The following is a 16,611-nucleotide window of genomic DNA, read 5'->3' as shown; positions in this document are numbered from 1 at the left end:
AGTGTGACCTACAAAATTGGACTTGTTTTCCCAGCACATTTCACAAATGTTCCCTCAGACTTGGGCATCAAACATAACCCCTTCTGGCTGGTGACATTTACAATTTTTGTCTTTGAATCCCCATCTTCCAAACCGCATAAGTAATTTTTCTGTTCACAGACAGAAAAATTATATGAGAACTTAATGTTTGGGGACAAATTGTTCTTCTTAATGGTACCATTTATTATTCTGTACAACTTACTGGGAAGCTGGAAAAAAAATTCAGAAACGGGGTGGATTTGGCTTTATTCAGACTGGGGGAAGCCAATCACTGCTGTTCTTGTGATTGCTAGGGTTCTCAGCTGTTGAACCCCCACCGATCTGCAACCTATCTTGTGTCCTGTAGATACGTGAAAAATTCCTAAGGTGGGAAATGGCTTCCGTGTGTGAACATACTGCGCTGCTAGCCGCAACGGAATGCCGTTGCAGTGCACCAGCATCCCATCATGGCAATCTGCTCGAGATTGGTCCCGAATGAATGGGCATAATCAGAAGGGAGTCTCGTGCCGTGGACGCCACAGCTGACTCAGCCGCGGAATCTGCAGGAAGAAGGGGCATGTCGCTTTTTCCGATACTAGCTAGCAAAAAAAAGAAGTGAGCAGCTCCATTTTAAGTCAATGAGAGCCATTTTTGGCAGCGGATTTTGAGTCAGATTCTGCAGCAAAATCCGCTGCCAAAAAACTGTGTAAACTAGCCCTAAGAATTCTTAATGTATGTTAAGAAGACACTGTCCAATGAGTTGCTACAGCTCCTGTTATAACCCAAATCTTACAATGTCAGATATAAATTGTTTTGTACCCTCAACATTTCATTTCATTCACTGCTGAATTACCATCGGTTAAAGCCATTTTGCTTGGATATCCAGAATCCTGGTTTATCTCCTCAGCTCAAGCACAGCAGACACCGTCTTCATTTAGTATGGTGATGTGAAATCCCCTTTTAATGAGTCTCTACACAAGTCCTGCACATCTGCTTCAGCCCTGCCATGCATGCAGTGAATCTAGACAGCAGTGTCCCATTCTGCTTAATATTCGCCTTTTAGGATTATTAGACATTAGCCTCTGCTTGCGACTTCATCTGCGTGTTGCTGGCGTCAATGATCAGACTTTATTCAGCAAATTGCTTGCGTCAATGGTTTTCCTGCTCCGGCGTTTCAGCAGCTGTCAAGCTGTCCTGCCACTGAACTCGTTCCTCGCTCTGTGCCCATGATTGTTTCGGCATTTGAGCAGCTAGCTGGGAAGCCATATAATGAGCGTGTTGTTGGCGTTGATGATCCACATGCTCCAGCATTTCGTCAGCTCAAGCTGGCCTGCCGCTGAAGTTGTTCCTCGCACTGTACCTGTGATTGTTCCAGCATCTCAGCAGCTCGCTAGGACGCCATATAATCAGTGTGTTTGTGTGTTGGTGTGGAAATTACAGATACTACAGCAATGGTCTTCAATTACACATGCGTATCACACTGAAAGCAATAGGGGAAAAAAGCAGCCCATTCATTTCTATGGGGAGCACACGTATGCCGGCTCCCATAGAAAGTAATGGGATCTGTTTTAACGCCGCTAATTCCGAACGTGTTACACATTCAGAATCAGCAAGCGTATACTCCGTGTGAAGGGGCCCTTAGAAGGTCAGTTTGTTCTGTCAACAGCTAAGACAGAAGAAAAAAAAAAAAAATCCCTCTATCCCCAAATGGGTTAAAAAACCAAAACAAAAGAAAGGCCTAAAAACTGCATGTTTTTTTCCAGCCTGACCTTCACACTTTTTTTTTTTTTTTTCTGCTTTTTGGAAAGAATATTTTTTTGAGGAGCTGTACCTAGAGTAAAAAAATAACCACCACATGGTCTCCAAAAACACACGCTAAGAGGAAAATGCTACAAAAAATAGTTTAATGTTAATGTTCACCCTATTGTCTTGTAGCCCATATCAGGTCACACACTTTGTGAAGAGAAAAAAAAAAAAAAAAACCCACAGCAAACAAATATATCTTAAATTGAGAATACAATTTTCAGTAATGTTTTGTAGCATTTTTTGAGCCAAAGTCAAGAGTGGCTTCAAAAAGAATGAGAAACATGAAGCAATGACTTGTATTTTGCAAACCATCTGCTAAAAACACTCCTGGCTATGGACAAAATTAAAAAATATATAAAAAAAAATTACAAAATCTTCAACAAAAATACAACTTTTTCTAAACATGTGGCTTAACCCTTAAAGGGGCCCAATCATTGGGAAAAGTCATTTTTAGCTAAGCCCATACTTGCATAGCCTTTAGAAAGGCTATTCCACACCTACCTTTTGTATGTAAATTGCCTCAGTAGTTTTTGAATGAACCCCTTTTTATCCATATGCTAATTAGGCTCCAGCGTGCACAGGAAGTTCTCAGCAGCACTCCTCTCTGCTATTTTCTATATGTGTGAGCAGAGAGATGACTCATCTGCTTGATTGTATATAACCCTAAACATGAACTTTTAACCCCTCATGCCATCTTAGAGACTGCATCTGTACATCAAAAACAAGTAATGTATCAGATAACGTATAAGGTGGGTCAAAATCTTATAAGAAAGGAATAAGAAAAAAAAAATCATTCTACAGACTGGGTATACACATTTTTTTTGCATAAAGGGAATCTGTCTGCAGTAAATGTGTTATAAACCTAATCACAGTACTTCGTAGAGGTGATTCTACAGTTTCCAAATATGCCTCTGTTACGTAGCTTTGGAGACCCATTTTCATGTAAATTGTCTTATTATTCATATTTCCAAGATTTTAAGTATAAAGCTCTACAAGTAGAATTGCGCAATGGCTTTTGTCATAGTTTGTCTTGACAACTAGAGACCAGAGAATATAACATGTCCATCATGGGAACTAAGGACAATACTTTGTTGGCATGTATTATGTACAAGCCGTTCTTTTACACCCTCAACATTTCACTGTGTTAGATCCTAATTGGGCTTCATTTGATCTCAAACGTCTTATCCTTGGAGTTTCCTGTGAATCAGGCCTGCTTAAGTATCCTTTCTGGTAACTCTCTCATATCCAGAACACAGGAAACAGCAATGTTCAAAATCTGTCCTCACACCACCGGCTTATGGAATGTACCAGAAAACCATTACGTAAACAAATTTCCCTCCGTATCTGGGCCTTAAAGAAGAACTAAATGAAGTATCTGTGTAAAATTCTTTAAGGGAAGCCTTTATTTTGAACTTTCCATTGGATGCTATGCAGGTGAATACAGTGCAGTATTTTGAGAGAACTAAAATTTTTGTCAATATGACATCCTAAGCAGATACTTTTGGCTTAACCAAAAGGGACTATAAGTAATCAGAGGAGCGAATGCGGCTGTAGAAGTCACAGTAGTTATACAGTATCAACTACATCAGTGTTTCTCAACCTTTCAGGCTCTGGGTAACCCTATAAAAAGAGAGATCATCAAAATTAGACCAGAGGGAATCCATCACCCCACACTAGCAATGTTCAGCTGTCGCATGGTGCACACTGCATGGTGTTAAGATCTGAAAGCAGTGTGCTCTATACACTGTGTAGTGACCGCACCAGACTACTGTGGCTCTTTTCTAATTCATCCATAGGCTACAACGGTTGACCAGCGGTAATGCCAAGTGGTGCCCCACTAATCTGTTATACCTATTGTAAGGATAAGCCATCAATACCCAAGCCTCTGACATCATCTTTTAATGCTTTGCACATTATTCTTCATATTATCTTACATGTTCTCATTGCACAGGACAGATTCCAAAGTACACTATTACTAGTAGCAAAGTGAGAATACATTTATAAAATTTTTAATTGATTCTTAGAAGAATTATCTGCATTTGTTTTAGTATCCATTTCTACATAAAAAAGGCAATCTACATTAAGACATTTTTGTAAAAAGTCTACTGGATAAAAGGTAATTCTAGCTTTGTCTGAATTAAAATAATTGCCATGAAACAATAGTTCTTTTTTCTAAATTTTATTTGAAAAGAGACCACTGGTCAGTAACACGGAATTCAGGGATTCTGCACGTCATGGGCACAATAGGAAAGTGGTGCAGACGTATAACATGAAGCCTAGTATATGTTGCTGCTTCCGCCATTCATCCTTACATCAGACATTAAATTAAAGCAAACCTATAAAAAGAAAAAAAAAAAAAAAACAGCATTAAAATATAGGTACTATTATAAAGGCAATCTCGTTCCCCTATAATAACCCATATTCACTTCTCCCTGCCATTATTTGCATAATCAGACCACCATGTACAGAACTGAAAAGGTGGGAGTATTTGGAATCAGAGTATTTTTACGAAACAAATATAATGTAGAATTCTTAAGAAACCAGAATTTGCTCCTGCTTCTGCTAAAGGGGTATTCCCATCAACATAATCATATCTATATTTGTAGATAATTAAAAGTTAAACATTTTTGCAAATATAAGCAATTAAAAATTCTGCAAAGTTTTAAAGATTTTCTCTAACTTTCTTAGTGGTGGCAGTCTGTTGTCTTGATCGGTTGCCAATGGATACAACCACAAATGCAGAAAATTTCTATGGTTTGGGACTTGTCAGGAACCCAGCTATGATTTTCTTACTGTAGCTGGGTTATCAGGCAGGAACACTACATGTATCAGAAGATATCCTGGCCATAATAAGGAAATCATGGCTGATTTTCTGACTTTGGAAAGTTAATGCATTCATGGTTGCAAAATGTTTAACTGCTTATATTTACCAAAATGTTTAACTTTTAATTATCCACAAATTTAAAAATAATTATGTAAATGGGAATACCCCTTTAAGTGGGTCATTGCCATGATGCAATATCTCACACAATATTACCTTTTTCACGGCTAAATCGTATCTTTTTTTTTTTTTTTAATTAGGTATGTGTATAACAACCTGATTTGAAGGGGTTTTCCCCTGACAACAGTTAATCACACAATATGTATGGGGTAAGGGTGTTTTCTAAGGGTCTTACTGTTGGGACCTGAACCAATCATGGGAATTGGGGTCCGGGTCTCCTTTGTGATTGGAATGACCATCAGTCCCTTTACTGATATAGGATTGAGATAGATGACTATAACGTTCCATTGATCCCAGAGAGGTGAACAGAGCAGAGGTCACATACGCGAACTACCATTCCAGTCACACTGGGACTCCAGCCAACGGTCCTGTGGATAAGTGTTGTTTGGAAAACCCACTGGACAGATAGAAGACTACTCTAGTAATGCAGGGTATATTGTTATAAAAATGCACATTATTTCATAAGCTGTTAGACTTTGCTTGTGACCAAAAGGTACCTGCATTACATATACATTATACACAGGCCAGCAGATCTTTATACCTGTACTTCTAGTCATCAATATATTCAAATGGCTCTGGAGGCTCTGGTTCTTGCTCTTCCTCCTCAATTTTTGGACCATGTGCAGCAACAGGTTCCACTAGTTGTTCTTCTTCCTCACTGGTATCTTTGAGTATTATGATGCCACCAATCGAGAGCTGTTGAATAAAAAGGCATGGTGAGACTACAAGCATTGTTGAAAAAAAAAACAAAAAAAACAACAACCTAAAACAATGGTGACCACGTAAAATTGACAAATTTTAAGCAGTTTACTTATTTATACAATATGCAAATCCAACACGTGAATACAGCCTTAAGATTTTGTTGGCTACCATTTGTAAAATAAATCTGACTGTCCATTTTGCAGCAGTCTACAACAGGCACCATGTCTTTTTTGATTACAAATACATTGATAAGACTGCGGTATAACCAGAATTCAGGGTAAAATTAGACCGCACTTCCATCTGACCACTTGGTACTTGGAGAGGGAACTGGCTGGGGCTCTCCCAGCTTAGGTGTGCAGGTCCTCATCTTTTCTGCCTATCATTTCATTTGGGAAACGTTGTGGCCATGCTGACACTACCTCTGGCAGCAGATCAAGCTGCATCTCTATGACCATAGTTGTTACGGTCATGTTTTGTTTTATTTTTCTCTGTACGTTTCAATATGTGCCATTTTTGTTCCTAGCTTCTTGCTAGTATGGCATAGTTGTGAGGTGTATATCCATCTACATCCTGCAGTCGATGTTTTTTTCCGCTGTGCCACAAAATGACTTGTCAATTTTGGCATCGGTAAAAGTCGTTTGATCTCATCACACCTGTGATATTACTAAGTCGATTTAATTGTTTTTATATGATATGATTCGTAAAACAATAAAAACAGATTGGAAAAAGAGGAAATAGTAGAAATAAAGAACAAGAAGCTCAATTAATTTTGCCTAACCAAGTCATTTCTAAAGGCATTAGTAAAAGGAAAATTCAGATTAATTTGATTAATTAGATGCAGATTAATTTCCTAATATACAGTATCTTTATAAGGGCTGAAGTGCTCTCCATTAAAAGACTGCATATCTACGTTCCCATTACAGAGAGTTCAAGGGCGTTGCCTCATCATGAGAACGCTTTTCTAGTGGAGGACCCACTAGTAACCAGCTGATCCCCACAGATTTGGGTCAAAAACCACTAGCAGTACTGTGTTACAGTCAATTGAAACAACAGGCAGCTACAAATTTAGTCAGCAGAGACTGTTGCAGGGGAAATGTGTTATTAATGGGATCCATTGAAGTGAAGAGGTGAGGATGTAATACATGGTCACTCAGTCTTTCAAAGCTGAAGCAGTTTATGTCAGGGTTCTCTGCTCAACAAAGGAAGCTCACATGGCATTTACACTTGTTAACAAAAAATAAATAAAATTACGCACCCATATAGAGATTGCTGCAAATCTCAGCATACAGTTATGTCTGAAGCATTCAGGTAAATGATTGTAGGTGTGGTCTGATTACACATAATCTTTGCACAGGAGGGCGTAAAAGTGCTTTCTTTGCTACCCTAGAAAAAGACTTTCAGAGGCTACCTTTGGGTTGCCTTTACTAACAAATACAGGTTCTATTCGGGATCCAGCAAAGGTCAAGCTTCAGTATGGAGACCTCTTGGTGAGCACTTCAAGCCTGCCTTTGCGGTGGAGCAACACACTGCCCCAGCAGCAGATCCAGTTAGCCATCACATATGACAGTCATCCCTAGAAGTGATTCAAGGGACACTAACAGCTCAGATATATGTGCAGGACATTCTGCAGCCACATGTCATCTCTCAGGGCAGGGCTTACAACTGCAATTTTTCAGCTGGATAATGCTTGTCCACACAGCAAGTGTTTCCAAGGAATGTCTTTACCAGATTGCAACACTTCCTTGACCTGCCCAGCTGCCAGATTTATCACCAATTGTGCATTTAAGGAACCAGCTGGTATAGCAGCTTCAGCAACCTGCAAGTCTTCTTTCCAACAACTCCCTGATTCATTATCTGTCAATGAGTGTACATGCCTTAATAGTTCATATGTCAAATGGTCCTACTATTGGATTTACTTTAGCAGTCTAGTGGAGTTGTACAAAGAAGTGGTAGCACCCCCTAGAGGCAGCTAAAAACATTTACTTTACGTTCTTTTGCATAACCTACAGTATAAGTATGAAACACAGTTCACAGAGACTGGCGCATGAACTGCACTTACAGGTTTAAAAGGTTGGTATCTGGAACCCTCTGGCATACTAAGTACTTTGAGTTGAGCTGGCATCACCCGAGCTGGATTCTCAAGGAGCTGGAAGTTTGGTTCTGGTTCCTTCTTTTTCTCTTCCTTTTTTTCAGTCTCATCCTAGAAACAAAAGTACAGAATCACATATCCATGTACTATGTGCAGGTGGCACCTATAACTACATAACCATCTACATACTTATTTTTGTAATTAAATACAACAGACATTATAGGTGTTATCCAGAATTGTAAGACACAACTGCTTTATTTCAAACAAACATAACCTATACACCACACCTCTGTAAAGGTTACTGTATGTGTGGTATTGCAGCTCAGCCCAATTCATTTCAATGAAGCTTAGCTGTAATATCAGCCACAACCTGTGAACAGACATGGTACTGTCAAACCCCACCGATCTGCTACTTGGCTTTTCCTAAGGATAAACCATTAATATCCAAGTCCAACACAGCCTCTTTAAACCATTACTGATGCCAGGAGTTTGCGTTATTATGAAGTTGTATCTTTACATTAAATAAGATTTTCTTCTTTAATAGTATTTAATGCTTTTAGCAGTTTTACTTCACAATGCAAAGTAATGGCCTGTGTTCTAGCTACAAATATTGCCATTACAAATGAAAGTAGTAGACCTTAAGAAGACTGCAAATAAAAAGAACTGCCAATATAATAACACTCGTCATTACATTTTATAGTTGCCCTTGGAATTAGAGAAAGAAGGATAAAAGGTACTGATAACTGGGGTAGATAGAGACTTTCACAACTCCCCGTATGTAACACCTTTGAAGAGCAGACAGCTTTTTCCTAATACGAAATAATTCTTACACACATGTATTTCACATCTGTTTTCTTTCTATATGATCTTGGCAGTAATATCCTTGCATCTTCACGGGAAAACTTCTCACTTTATACCACAGTTATCACTGGCTGCTGCATCAAAAGAGTTAAACAGCTTTGACTAGAGGTATCATGCCATGGTAATAGTCGAAACTGATGGCACTGGCATCCCTCTACTGAACACTACAATGGTAGAATCACTACAGTTAGGTCGTAATAATATGTCCTTATGTGTGAATGGGTTAATTAAAGTTTAGTGCCCCCTTGTTCAAACAACTGTATGATATCAACTAAACCAAATATAAGCCAAATTCAGAAAATGTTCTCACACTGTACAGAAGAAGAGGTTGAGGACCCCTTCCCTAGACAGCGTCCAGTGACCTCATCAGGAATACAAGAACATTTCCTGCCTTATTCATCAATAAGAGAAGATATGCTCTAAATGTCAAATTACTTTTTCTAGGAGAGTAAAGATGAGCAGTTGCACATGCAACCCTGCACCTAACCAGAGCTCGTCAGTCACCCAACGACTTATGTCAGTCAGCCAACGACTTATGACATGTACAAATGTCATATAATTTGCATTTTTTAAAAAAATTTCTTATTTATTTATTTAAGTTTTGCTCATCTAAAATTCTGCTTAGGTCTCTCTCTCTCTATGTATGTATGTATGTATGTATGTGTGTGTGTGTGTATATATATGTATATGTATATATATATACATATACATATATATATATATATATATATATATATATATATATACATATACACACACACTTTTTTTTTCTTTAATAGGTGTATAAAATGGTTTTATTTTATACTTCAGTTTACTTATTCATGTTAATGACCAGCCAATAGCTGAGGGGCCACGTGATGCTCCTCAGCCTGTGACTGGGAAGCACTGGTCTAGGGCTTCTATTCTTATTATATATACTGGCCTGTGATACACTGCTATTATACAAAGAGGATGTAGAAATTAACTTACCACTTCCATTTTTTCCTCCTCTTTCTTCTCCTTCTCTTTTTCCTTCTTCTTTGCCTTGGCTGTAATGGATAACACAGCAGTGGAGACCTGCAGAAGCAGAAAATATTAACACACATAAACAGCAATATCTGAATTTCAATGATTGCACCATTACAAAGCATCAAGAGAAACATACTTTAGGAAATCCAAATGGACTTTTTTTCCCTGTGCATGTTTACACATAAGATACTGTATTCTTGTTGTGGATCTCACAGAATATATATATATATATATATATATATATATATATATATATATATATATATATATATATTTCAAAATAGCTACTAATGACTTTCAACCATTTCCATGTTTCCAGTACTTACCTTTTCTTTTTCCTTCTCTTTGGGCACTTCCAGGGGGGCAGGGTAGGCAAATGTGGAAGGCTTGCAATTTGATCTATACTGTACTTTTGGCATCTGAAATAAAAATGGTCCAGCATAAACTAAACAAAAACAACAAAGATCTGACTTTATGAAAACCATTGTTATGCATCTGACTGTTTAACATGAAAGACCTGAACCTTACACTAGCATACTGAGAGTGGTACCAAGTAGAGAATAACACCCCAAACATTTCACCAGTCTGGGAGACATGACAATGGATTGGCAAATAAATTAGTCTTTATGACTATAGATGAAATGTTGAGCCAAATGAATTCTATAGACAAATATATCAACAAAATTGGGAGAAATGATGCCTCATCTCTAGTACAGTTCACCATTCAAGGGATTTTACTGAAAAATATGGAGCACAGAAACACTGGATTTTATCTTTTAATGAGCTTAGAGGAAGAGCATAACATTAAGCAGTTAAAAGGAGAGCTATACGTTTCCGTGGCCTCAAGGATCTTAAAGATATAGTGGAGGTCAGAACCTCACAACACCAGGCAATGTATCAAACTGTACTTACAACATTAACCCCTTAGTTAATTTTTATTGATCATTTTTTGAACAGGAAGTAGCAACCATTATTTCAGAGCTCCAGTGTAAGAAAGAGTTAATGAATCTCATTAACAGCCCTGTCTATCATTACTATGAGCTGCTAATGAGCGGTGAGTGATCCTGCATCATAAGGTCTGTAAGAGGATTATGCATTTTTCTTTTAAGTTATGGGGACTTGTGATGCTACAATTATTGTAACCCATTGAGACCCTGCTAATAGGAAACCTTGCTGGAAACAGAATGGCAGCAAGCATATCTAGACCTCATGGGAGAGATTTACTAAGATAAATGCAACAATATTCTGGTTCAATTTGCACACAAAAAAACTGGTGTATATGCCTTGCAACAGATTTATTAGGATTTAAACACTATTGACCTCAATAGACAGCTTTGAAAAGTGTCAAGAAAGAGGGGCAAGGATTGAAATATGGCAAAGTAAACCTTCCGCAAACGGTGTAACGTAGGCCAACAAAAAGATGGCGCGCACACAAGAAAAAATGAAGATGTCTAATTTGTCTCTCAAGATAGGCTAAATCTATAAGACATTATGAGCCATGGTGATAAATTTAGCAAATTGTTTGTTTGCCTAGTAGTGTTTTAAGCAGTCTAAATTTAAGGTGATAGTAAAATCTCCCCCATTGTGTTAACACTCACCTTAAGATCCTTATTAAGACCAATCACACAGGTAGGAGTAAAAGATAAAGACAAGAAATGTGAAAGTGGGAACCAAAACCAGAACTGAGTGAAGACTAGGACTCCGACCACTGAAGGCATGTGAGTATGACCAGTACGGGACTGCAGAGAGATGGTCACATTGTGTCCTCCTGCACAGAAGAAATTACAGCATTATCTTCAAAATTGTTCTTGTTAAGTGGGAAATACAATGCTAGACATTTACAGTGGCAGCTGAGAGGTTAAAATAAGGTCTACAGCCAGGACTACTCCCATCAATGCGGGGTGAAGAGGGCAGCAGGCAGGGTCATTACCGCCATGAGGCCAGGTGCAGTTATCTAATGTCATTAGAAAACCATTATCTGCTGACTTCAAGGGCGAAGTAATTCATACAGTGACATTCTTCCAACAAAAATAACCCCTTGGGTACCACAAGCATTTCTATTCCGCTCATCCTTGACTCAGCAAGCCACATTTTAGCCAAATATGTAATACTTGGATTTATGTTACAACCTACCTGCATCAAGTATTCCCTGTGCCAGTATGGCGCCAAACTTTGCCATCACATCATCATGTTTGTCATTAATCACCTTAGAATACAACTGACGGAACTGGCTGACCTGATAGAGAGGATAGTCTAGTTAATTAGATGCAAAATAAGAACTGAATACATCGTGTGAATATCAACTTGCCATGGAGTCGAGAATAAGGTATCTGGATTGCATATTTGGTGTTATGAATCTGTGGAAGCAAAAAGTGACAAGCAGCGCTTCCAACATATAATACATTCTGAACCATAATCATATCTCGAGGAAGCAGGACTACAGTGAGGCAGATGCACTGCAGACCTAATGCTCCATTGGCGCCTGTTGGAAGGGCAATGTTCAGAATACCAGACATGGGCATTATCATGCATACAGCTTATAACGGCATGCTGACAAAAGGGTGGTCAACAGTCTTCTGGACTAACCCCTGAATTGCTGGAGAATCAGAGATTTGAGCTGAAATCAAGAAAACCACTAATGGCTTCTTTTATAGAAATCAATATACCAATGCAGAGCTGTTGGCTGTTTCTGATAAACCAAACCAGGAGCCTTTAGTAAAAGTGACAGGAAATACAAATTATGCCTTGTGCGGGTTGCCCATGCTCTTGGAGACTGAGGGGTTTCCAGGAAGAGTCTGGAAGCGGGAGGTTTGAGTCACTATAAAGGTTCTGCTCTGTGCCTGGATCCAACTGTGGACACACAGACTTTATTATCTCCTTTATAGACTGTTTATTTGAATTCAGTGCGGAGTTCTCCCAGACGGAACACTCTGGAGAAAGCTGCATACCAAAGTGGGGAGACAATCTGTGTACAGGGCAGAACATGGGCAGTTAGGCACACATACACTAGGAATAAATTTACTGCTGTAGGCTTACATGGTAAGACTGATGTAATATTTAGAAAGAGGGAAAATAAAAGGGTTCAGTGCTTGTACTGCTAGGATGTACACGATATAGACCATCTACTTCATCCGATACGGCCCATTGAGACCTACTAATTTTATTTGGATACTTTACTAAGACTGCTTCACATTCAGTGTGGGCATCATTAAAATGAAGAAATGTGCACACACTACACATGTATATACTGTATGTATATATATTTATTATTACTACAAAAGCAGTTTATTCCCGTCTGAAGGCCAAGGAAAGAGGACAGTCATGCGTCTGGCTATTACTTAAAAGTCAGGTCCAAGGATTGCTGGGGATTTAAAAGCATAGCTGTCATTTCACACGACTCTTCAAGGTAAGATGCTGTGTATTAAAGCTTGGAGATTAATCACAATTAATGGCGATTATTTAGGTTACAACCCTTTCACAGTATATGTTGGGACAACCGAATGAGATTCGTCTTGTGAGGTTCGCCCAGCGGTTTTGTTCAGACCGAACGCAGCCAAAACGCAAATGCTATTACATTGATGTCAAGGGCCCCTGAGGCCTTCAATTGGGCCTCAGCTGTCAGGCAGCGTCATGATGCTTGTGTCCAAGTGTCCCACCACCATGTGACCGACTGAGGCTCTATCACAGGCTGCAGCGGTCCCTGACATCAGAAGACTGGAAGAGAGCAGGGAGTCGCACTGGAGCCCAGGAGAGGTGAGTAACATTGTTTTTTTGGTTTTTTTTGTTCACCTCCTTTAGGCCTCCACTAATTGAAGACACCACTGGGTATAAAAACAGCAGTTTTGGTTCGGACTTGTTCGGTCTGAGCAAAACTTCAGGTGGAATCTCCCAAATATTATAATAACCACCTCGAAACATCCAACGTGAAAAATATCATGTTGGTTCTCCTGGTTAATGTTCAATTTTGTTTATTTTTCAACTAATGTCCCAGCCCTAGTGCATATGTACAAGAAGAATAGCACTACTTCTGGCCATTATGTGACTTGTATCCTGTATTTCCCATCAGTTAGGTTTCTATGTTGTCTCTTATACACAATAAACAGAAAGAAGAGGAAATCTTGCTCCCCTCACTCTCAGACAAGTGCATAAGGCTAGGTTCACATCTGTGCCAGGCGCTTAGTCTTTCAGGTCCACTGCTAAAACTTGCAGACACCGGCGGACTCCATTAACTATAATGGGGTCTGGTGTTTTCATACTGAAAGTGGTGGAAAGACAAGTCCTCCATGCAGGAGGTGTGGTTTTTGTGGCAGAGTTTACAATGTAGACACCGGCGCAGATGTGAACTTAGCCTAAGGAGCATAAAGGACATTATTATCAGTAATGAGCAGAGTTACTATGAAAACAGCACTGGACTAAGACGGGAAAACATATGCTGGAACTAACAACATCTTTGAGTCTCTTTCCTTCTCATTGCAGCTGTGCCATCCACCTACTCCAGCCCTTCCCCTCTCTATAGACTTCAACAGACAGCAGCTGTAAAGGATTCACACGGCGGAAAATGAAGAAGAACTTCCGCCTCAGATTACTTTCCATTTCCGGCTTTCTGCTATGTTTTTTCCTGCTCAGATGAATGGTGCCGCAGAGGTTCTACAACTGATGAGCCCCAGAATCTGCGGCAACATCAGACCAGGATGGTTTGGTCTCTGCCTCCTACTGAGAACAATTCCTTTGAGGGAGCACAGTCTAAATCATCCCTCAAGACTGATTATAGCAGGTAACTGACAGGAAAGGATCAGTGCAGGAGGCAGAAGAAATACTAGGTCAGAACATATCTGCTCCGAAACCTTAAATACTGCAATGCCCCTGTAGAATGTCATATAGGCAGAGTACGGAAAAAGTACCGTATTTTTCGGACTATAAGACGCACTTTTTTTCCTCCCAATATGGGAGGAAAATGTGTGTGCGTCTTATAGTCCGAATGCAGCGTGTGCAGCGTCTGCGTCCCGTCTGTGTGAATCAAAAGGAGAGCAGCACGGTGCCTGCCTCGTCTGCCCCTCCTTCCCTGTCTGTGTCGCGTGTTTGCAGGAGCGAGATATGAGAGGCAGGGAAGTAAGGGCGGGCCAGACAGGTGAAGGAAGTGTGGTTTCAAGCTTGCCGAAAAAACCACGCCTCCTTCTCCCGTCTGGCCCGCCCCTCCTTCACTGCCTCTCATATCTGGCTCTGGCAATGAAGCCACACAGACAGGGAAGGAGGGGCGGGCCAAACGGGAGGAGGAGGCGTGGTTTTCTCGGCAAGCTTGAAACCACGCCTCCTTCACCCGTCTGGCCCGCTCCTACTTCCCTGCCTGTGTGGCTTCATTGCCGGAGCAAGATGTGAGAGGCAGTGAAGGAGGGACGAGCCAGACAGGTGAAAGAGGCGTGTTTTCAAGTTTGCTTAGAAAACCACACCTCCTTCACCCGTCTGGCCCGCCCCTTTTTCTCTTCTTGCATAGCTTCACTGCAGGGTGTCTCTTTCCATCCATGGATGAGATAGATTAGATATAGATAGATAGATAGATAGATAGATAGATAGATAGACAGACAGACACAGACAGATAGACGGATAGATAGATAGATATGTTCAAATCACCCCCATATCCCTAGAATACATATAAAACAAAAACATTACTGTGAAACACATACACATTTGGTATCCCTGTGTCCGAAAGCCCCCGGTTCTATTTACATTGGTGAAATATTATATTATTAGGTTATTAAATATTTCACCAATTTTTTTTCCTTAAATTTTTTTTTTTTCCCTATTTTCCTCCTCTAAAACCTTAGTGCGTCTTATAGTCCGAAAAATACGGTAATTCAATGTTTTTGAAGGAAAAACTTTTTTTTATGCAGAAAACAAAGGTGCTATCCAGAGAACCCAAGTTACCATCATCCAACAAGAGGAGGAGAGAAGACTCATACTTGGTTTGTTTCACTGCAAATTGATTTCTGTCCCTGCTCTCTCTAGACCAGGGGTAGGGAACGTACGGCTCTCCAGCTGTTGCAAAACTACAATTCCCAGCATGCATACTTGCTCTGCTGTTCTTGGAACTTCCATGGAAGTGAATGGAGCATGCTGGGAGTTGTAGTTTCACAGCAGCTGGAGAGCCGAAGGTTCCCTATCCCTGCTCTAGACCTAGGAGTCAAATGGACAGTCCTATTCAGTGACCTATATTTACCTTTGTTAGCACATTCACTGAGCGAGACTCCTAAGCCCACTATGACTGGAGGTTTACAGGAATAAACTACAAGTTATACTGAATTTCTCAATCTGCTCAGACTCTTCTGCTCTATAACAAGCTTAGAATCATAAATGACAAGGGATTACGCTTTGTGAGACTACTGTAAAAACTACAATGGGTAGCATGTTTATGTAGAAAGTTAGAAGGAATTGTAAACATATTGAATCATTTCAAAATCTACGCCAATAGTAGTACTGGGATACGAGAACCTTACTCACTTTTGGACAAGTCACTTCAGTCTGCTGGATCATGATTAGCGCAGACGAGATGAGCGCACCTTGACGCACGTAATTCACAGGGTCATTAGTCATAGGTTCCAGGAGGTTGATGGCTTCCTGTAAATCGATACACAGACTTTAGCACATAACACATACAAGACAGATGAAGGATAACATAAAGAGGCATGTACTCACCTTGTTTCCAGTGCCAGAACAGCAGATACCAAGTGCCATTGCAGCTCCATATCGCACATGAGGATTATAGCTCTCAGACAGCAGTGACACTACACTTGGGCATTGCTCAGGTGTTCTGTACAAAAATACAAAAACAAACAAACAGGTGAGCAATCTCAAGACCCAAGAAGAGCACATAAAATATAACTGAATCACTGGTTTTCACTATAACTTAATTTCCCCAAAATCAAATATATAATTGTTAACTTTAAACAGAAAAGCAAATGATAAGGATTGTAAAAAAACACAGATTACATAGACGCAGCAAATTGCAGAATTAGGTAGAAAACAGCTTATTAAAATGGTGGCCTATAAATAATTAGGGTCAAACGAGACATTGATATCGATATATTATATATATATATATATATATATATATATATATATACACACACAC

General features: G+C 39.7%; 1 protein-coding gene across 1 annotated transcript in view; it reads right to left on the bottom strand.

Annotated features, from left to right (window-relative positions):
* Positions 1-3,987: 3,987 nt before the first annotated feature.
* Positions 3,988-16,611, bottom strand: part of PSMD1 (proteasome 26S subunit, non-ATPase 1) — a 62,383-nt gene continuing 49,759 nt past the window's right edge. Inside the window, exons 17-25 of the mRNA XM_075268477.1 lie at positions 16,176-16,290; positions 15,981-16,097; positions 11,619-11,721; positions 11,084-11,253; positions 9,812-9,904; positions 9,447-9,533; positions 7,587-7,727; positions 5,367-5,521; positions 3,988-4,160 (exon numbers count right to left, since the gene is read on the bottom strand). Coding sequence (XP_075124578.1) covers positions 5,375-5,521; positions 7,587-7,727; positions 9,447-9,533; positions 9,812-9,904; positions 11,084-11,253; positions 11,619-11,721; positions 15,981-16,097; positions 16,176-16,290 — 973 coding nt within the window. The 3' untranslated portion in view covers positions 3,988-4,160; positions 5,367-5,374. The remainder of the gene's footprint in view (positions 4,161-5,366; positions 5,522-7,586; positions 7,728-9,446; positions 9,534-9,811; positions 9,905-11,083; positions 11,254-11,618; positions 11,722-15,980; positions 16,098-16,175; positions 16,291-16,611) is intronic.

This window comes from Leptodactylus fuscus, chromosome 3 (genome assembly GCF_031893055.1).
Source record: "Leptodactylus fuscus isolate aLepFus1 chromosome 3, aLepFus1.hap2, whole genome shotgun sequence".
Classification (NCBI taxonomy): Eukaryota; Metazoa; Chordata; class Amphibia; order Anura; family Leptodactylidae; genus Leptodactylus; species Leptodactylus fuscus.
The sequence above is the reverse complement of the archived record's forward strand: the minus strand, read 5'-3'. Positions and strand labels throughout refer to the sequence as shown.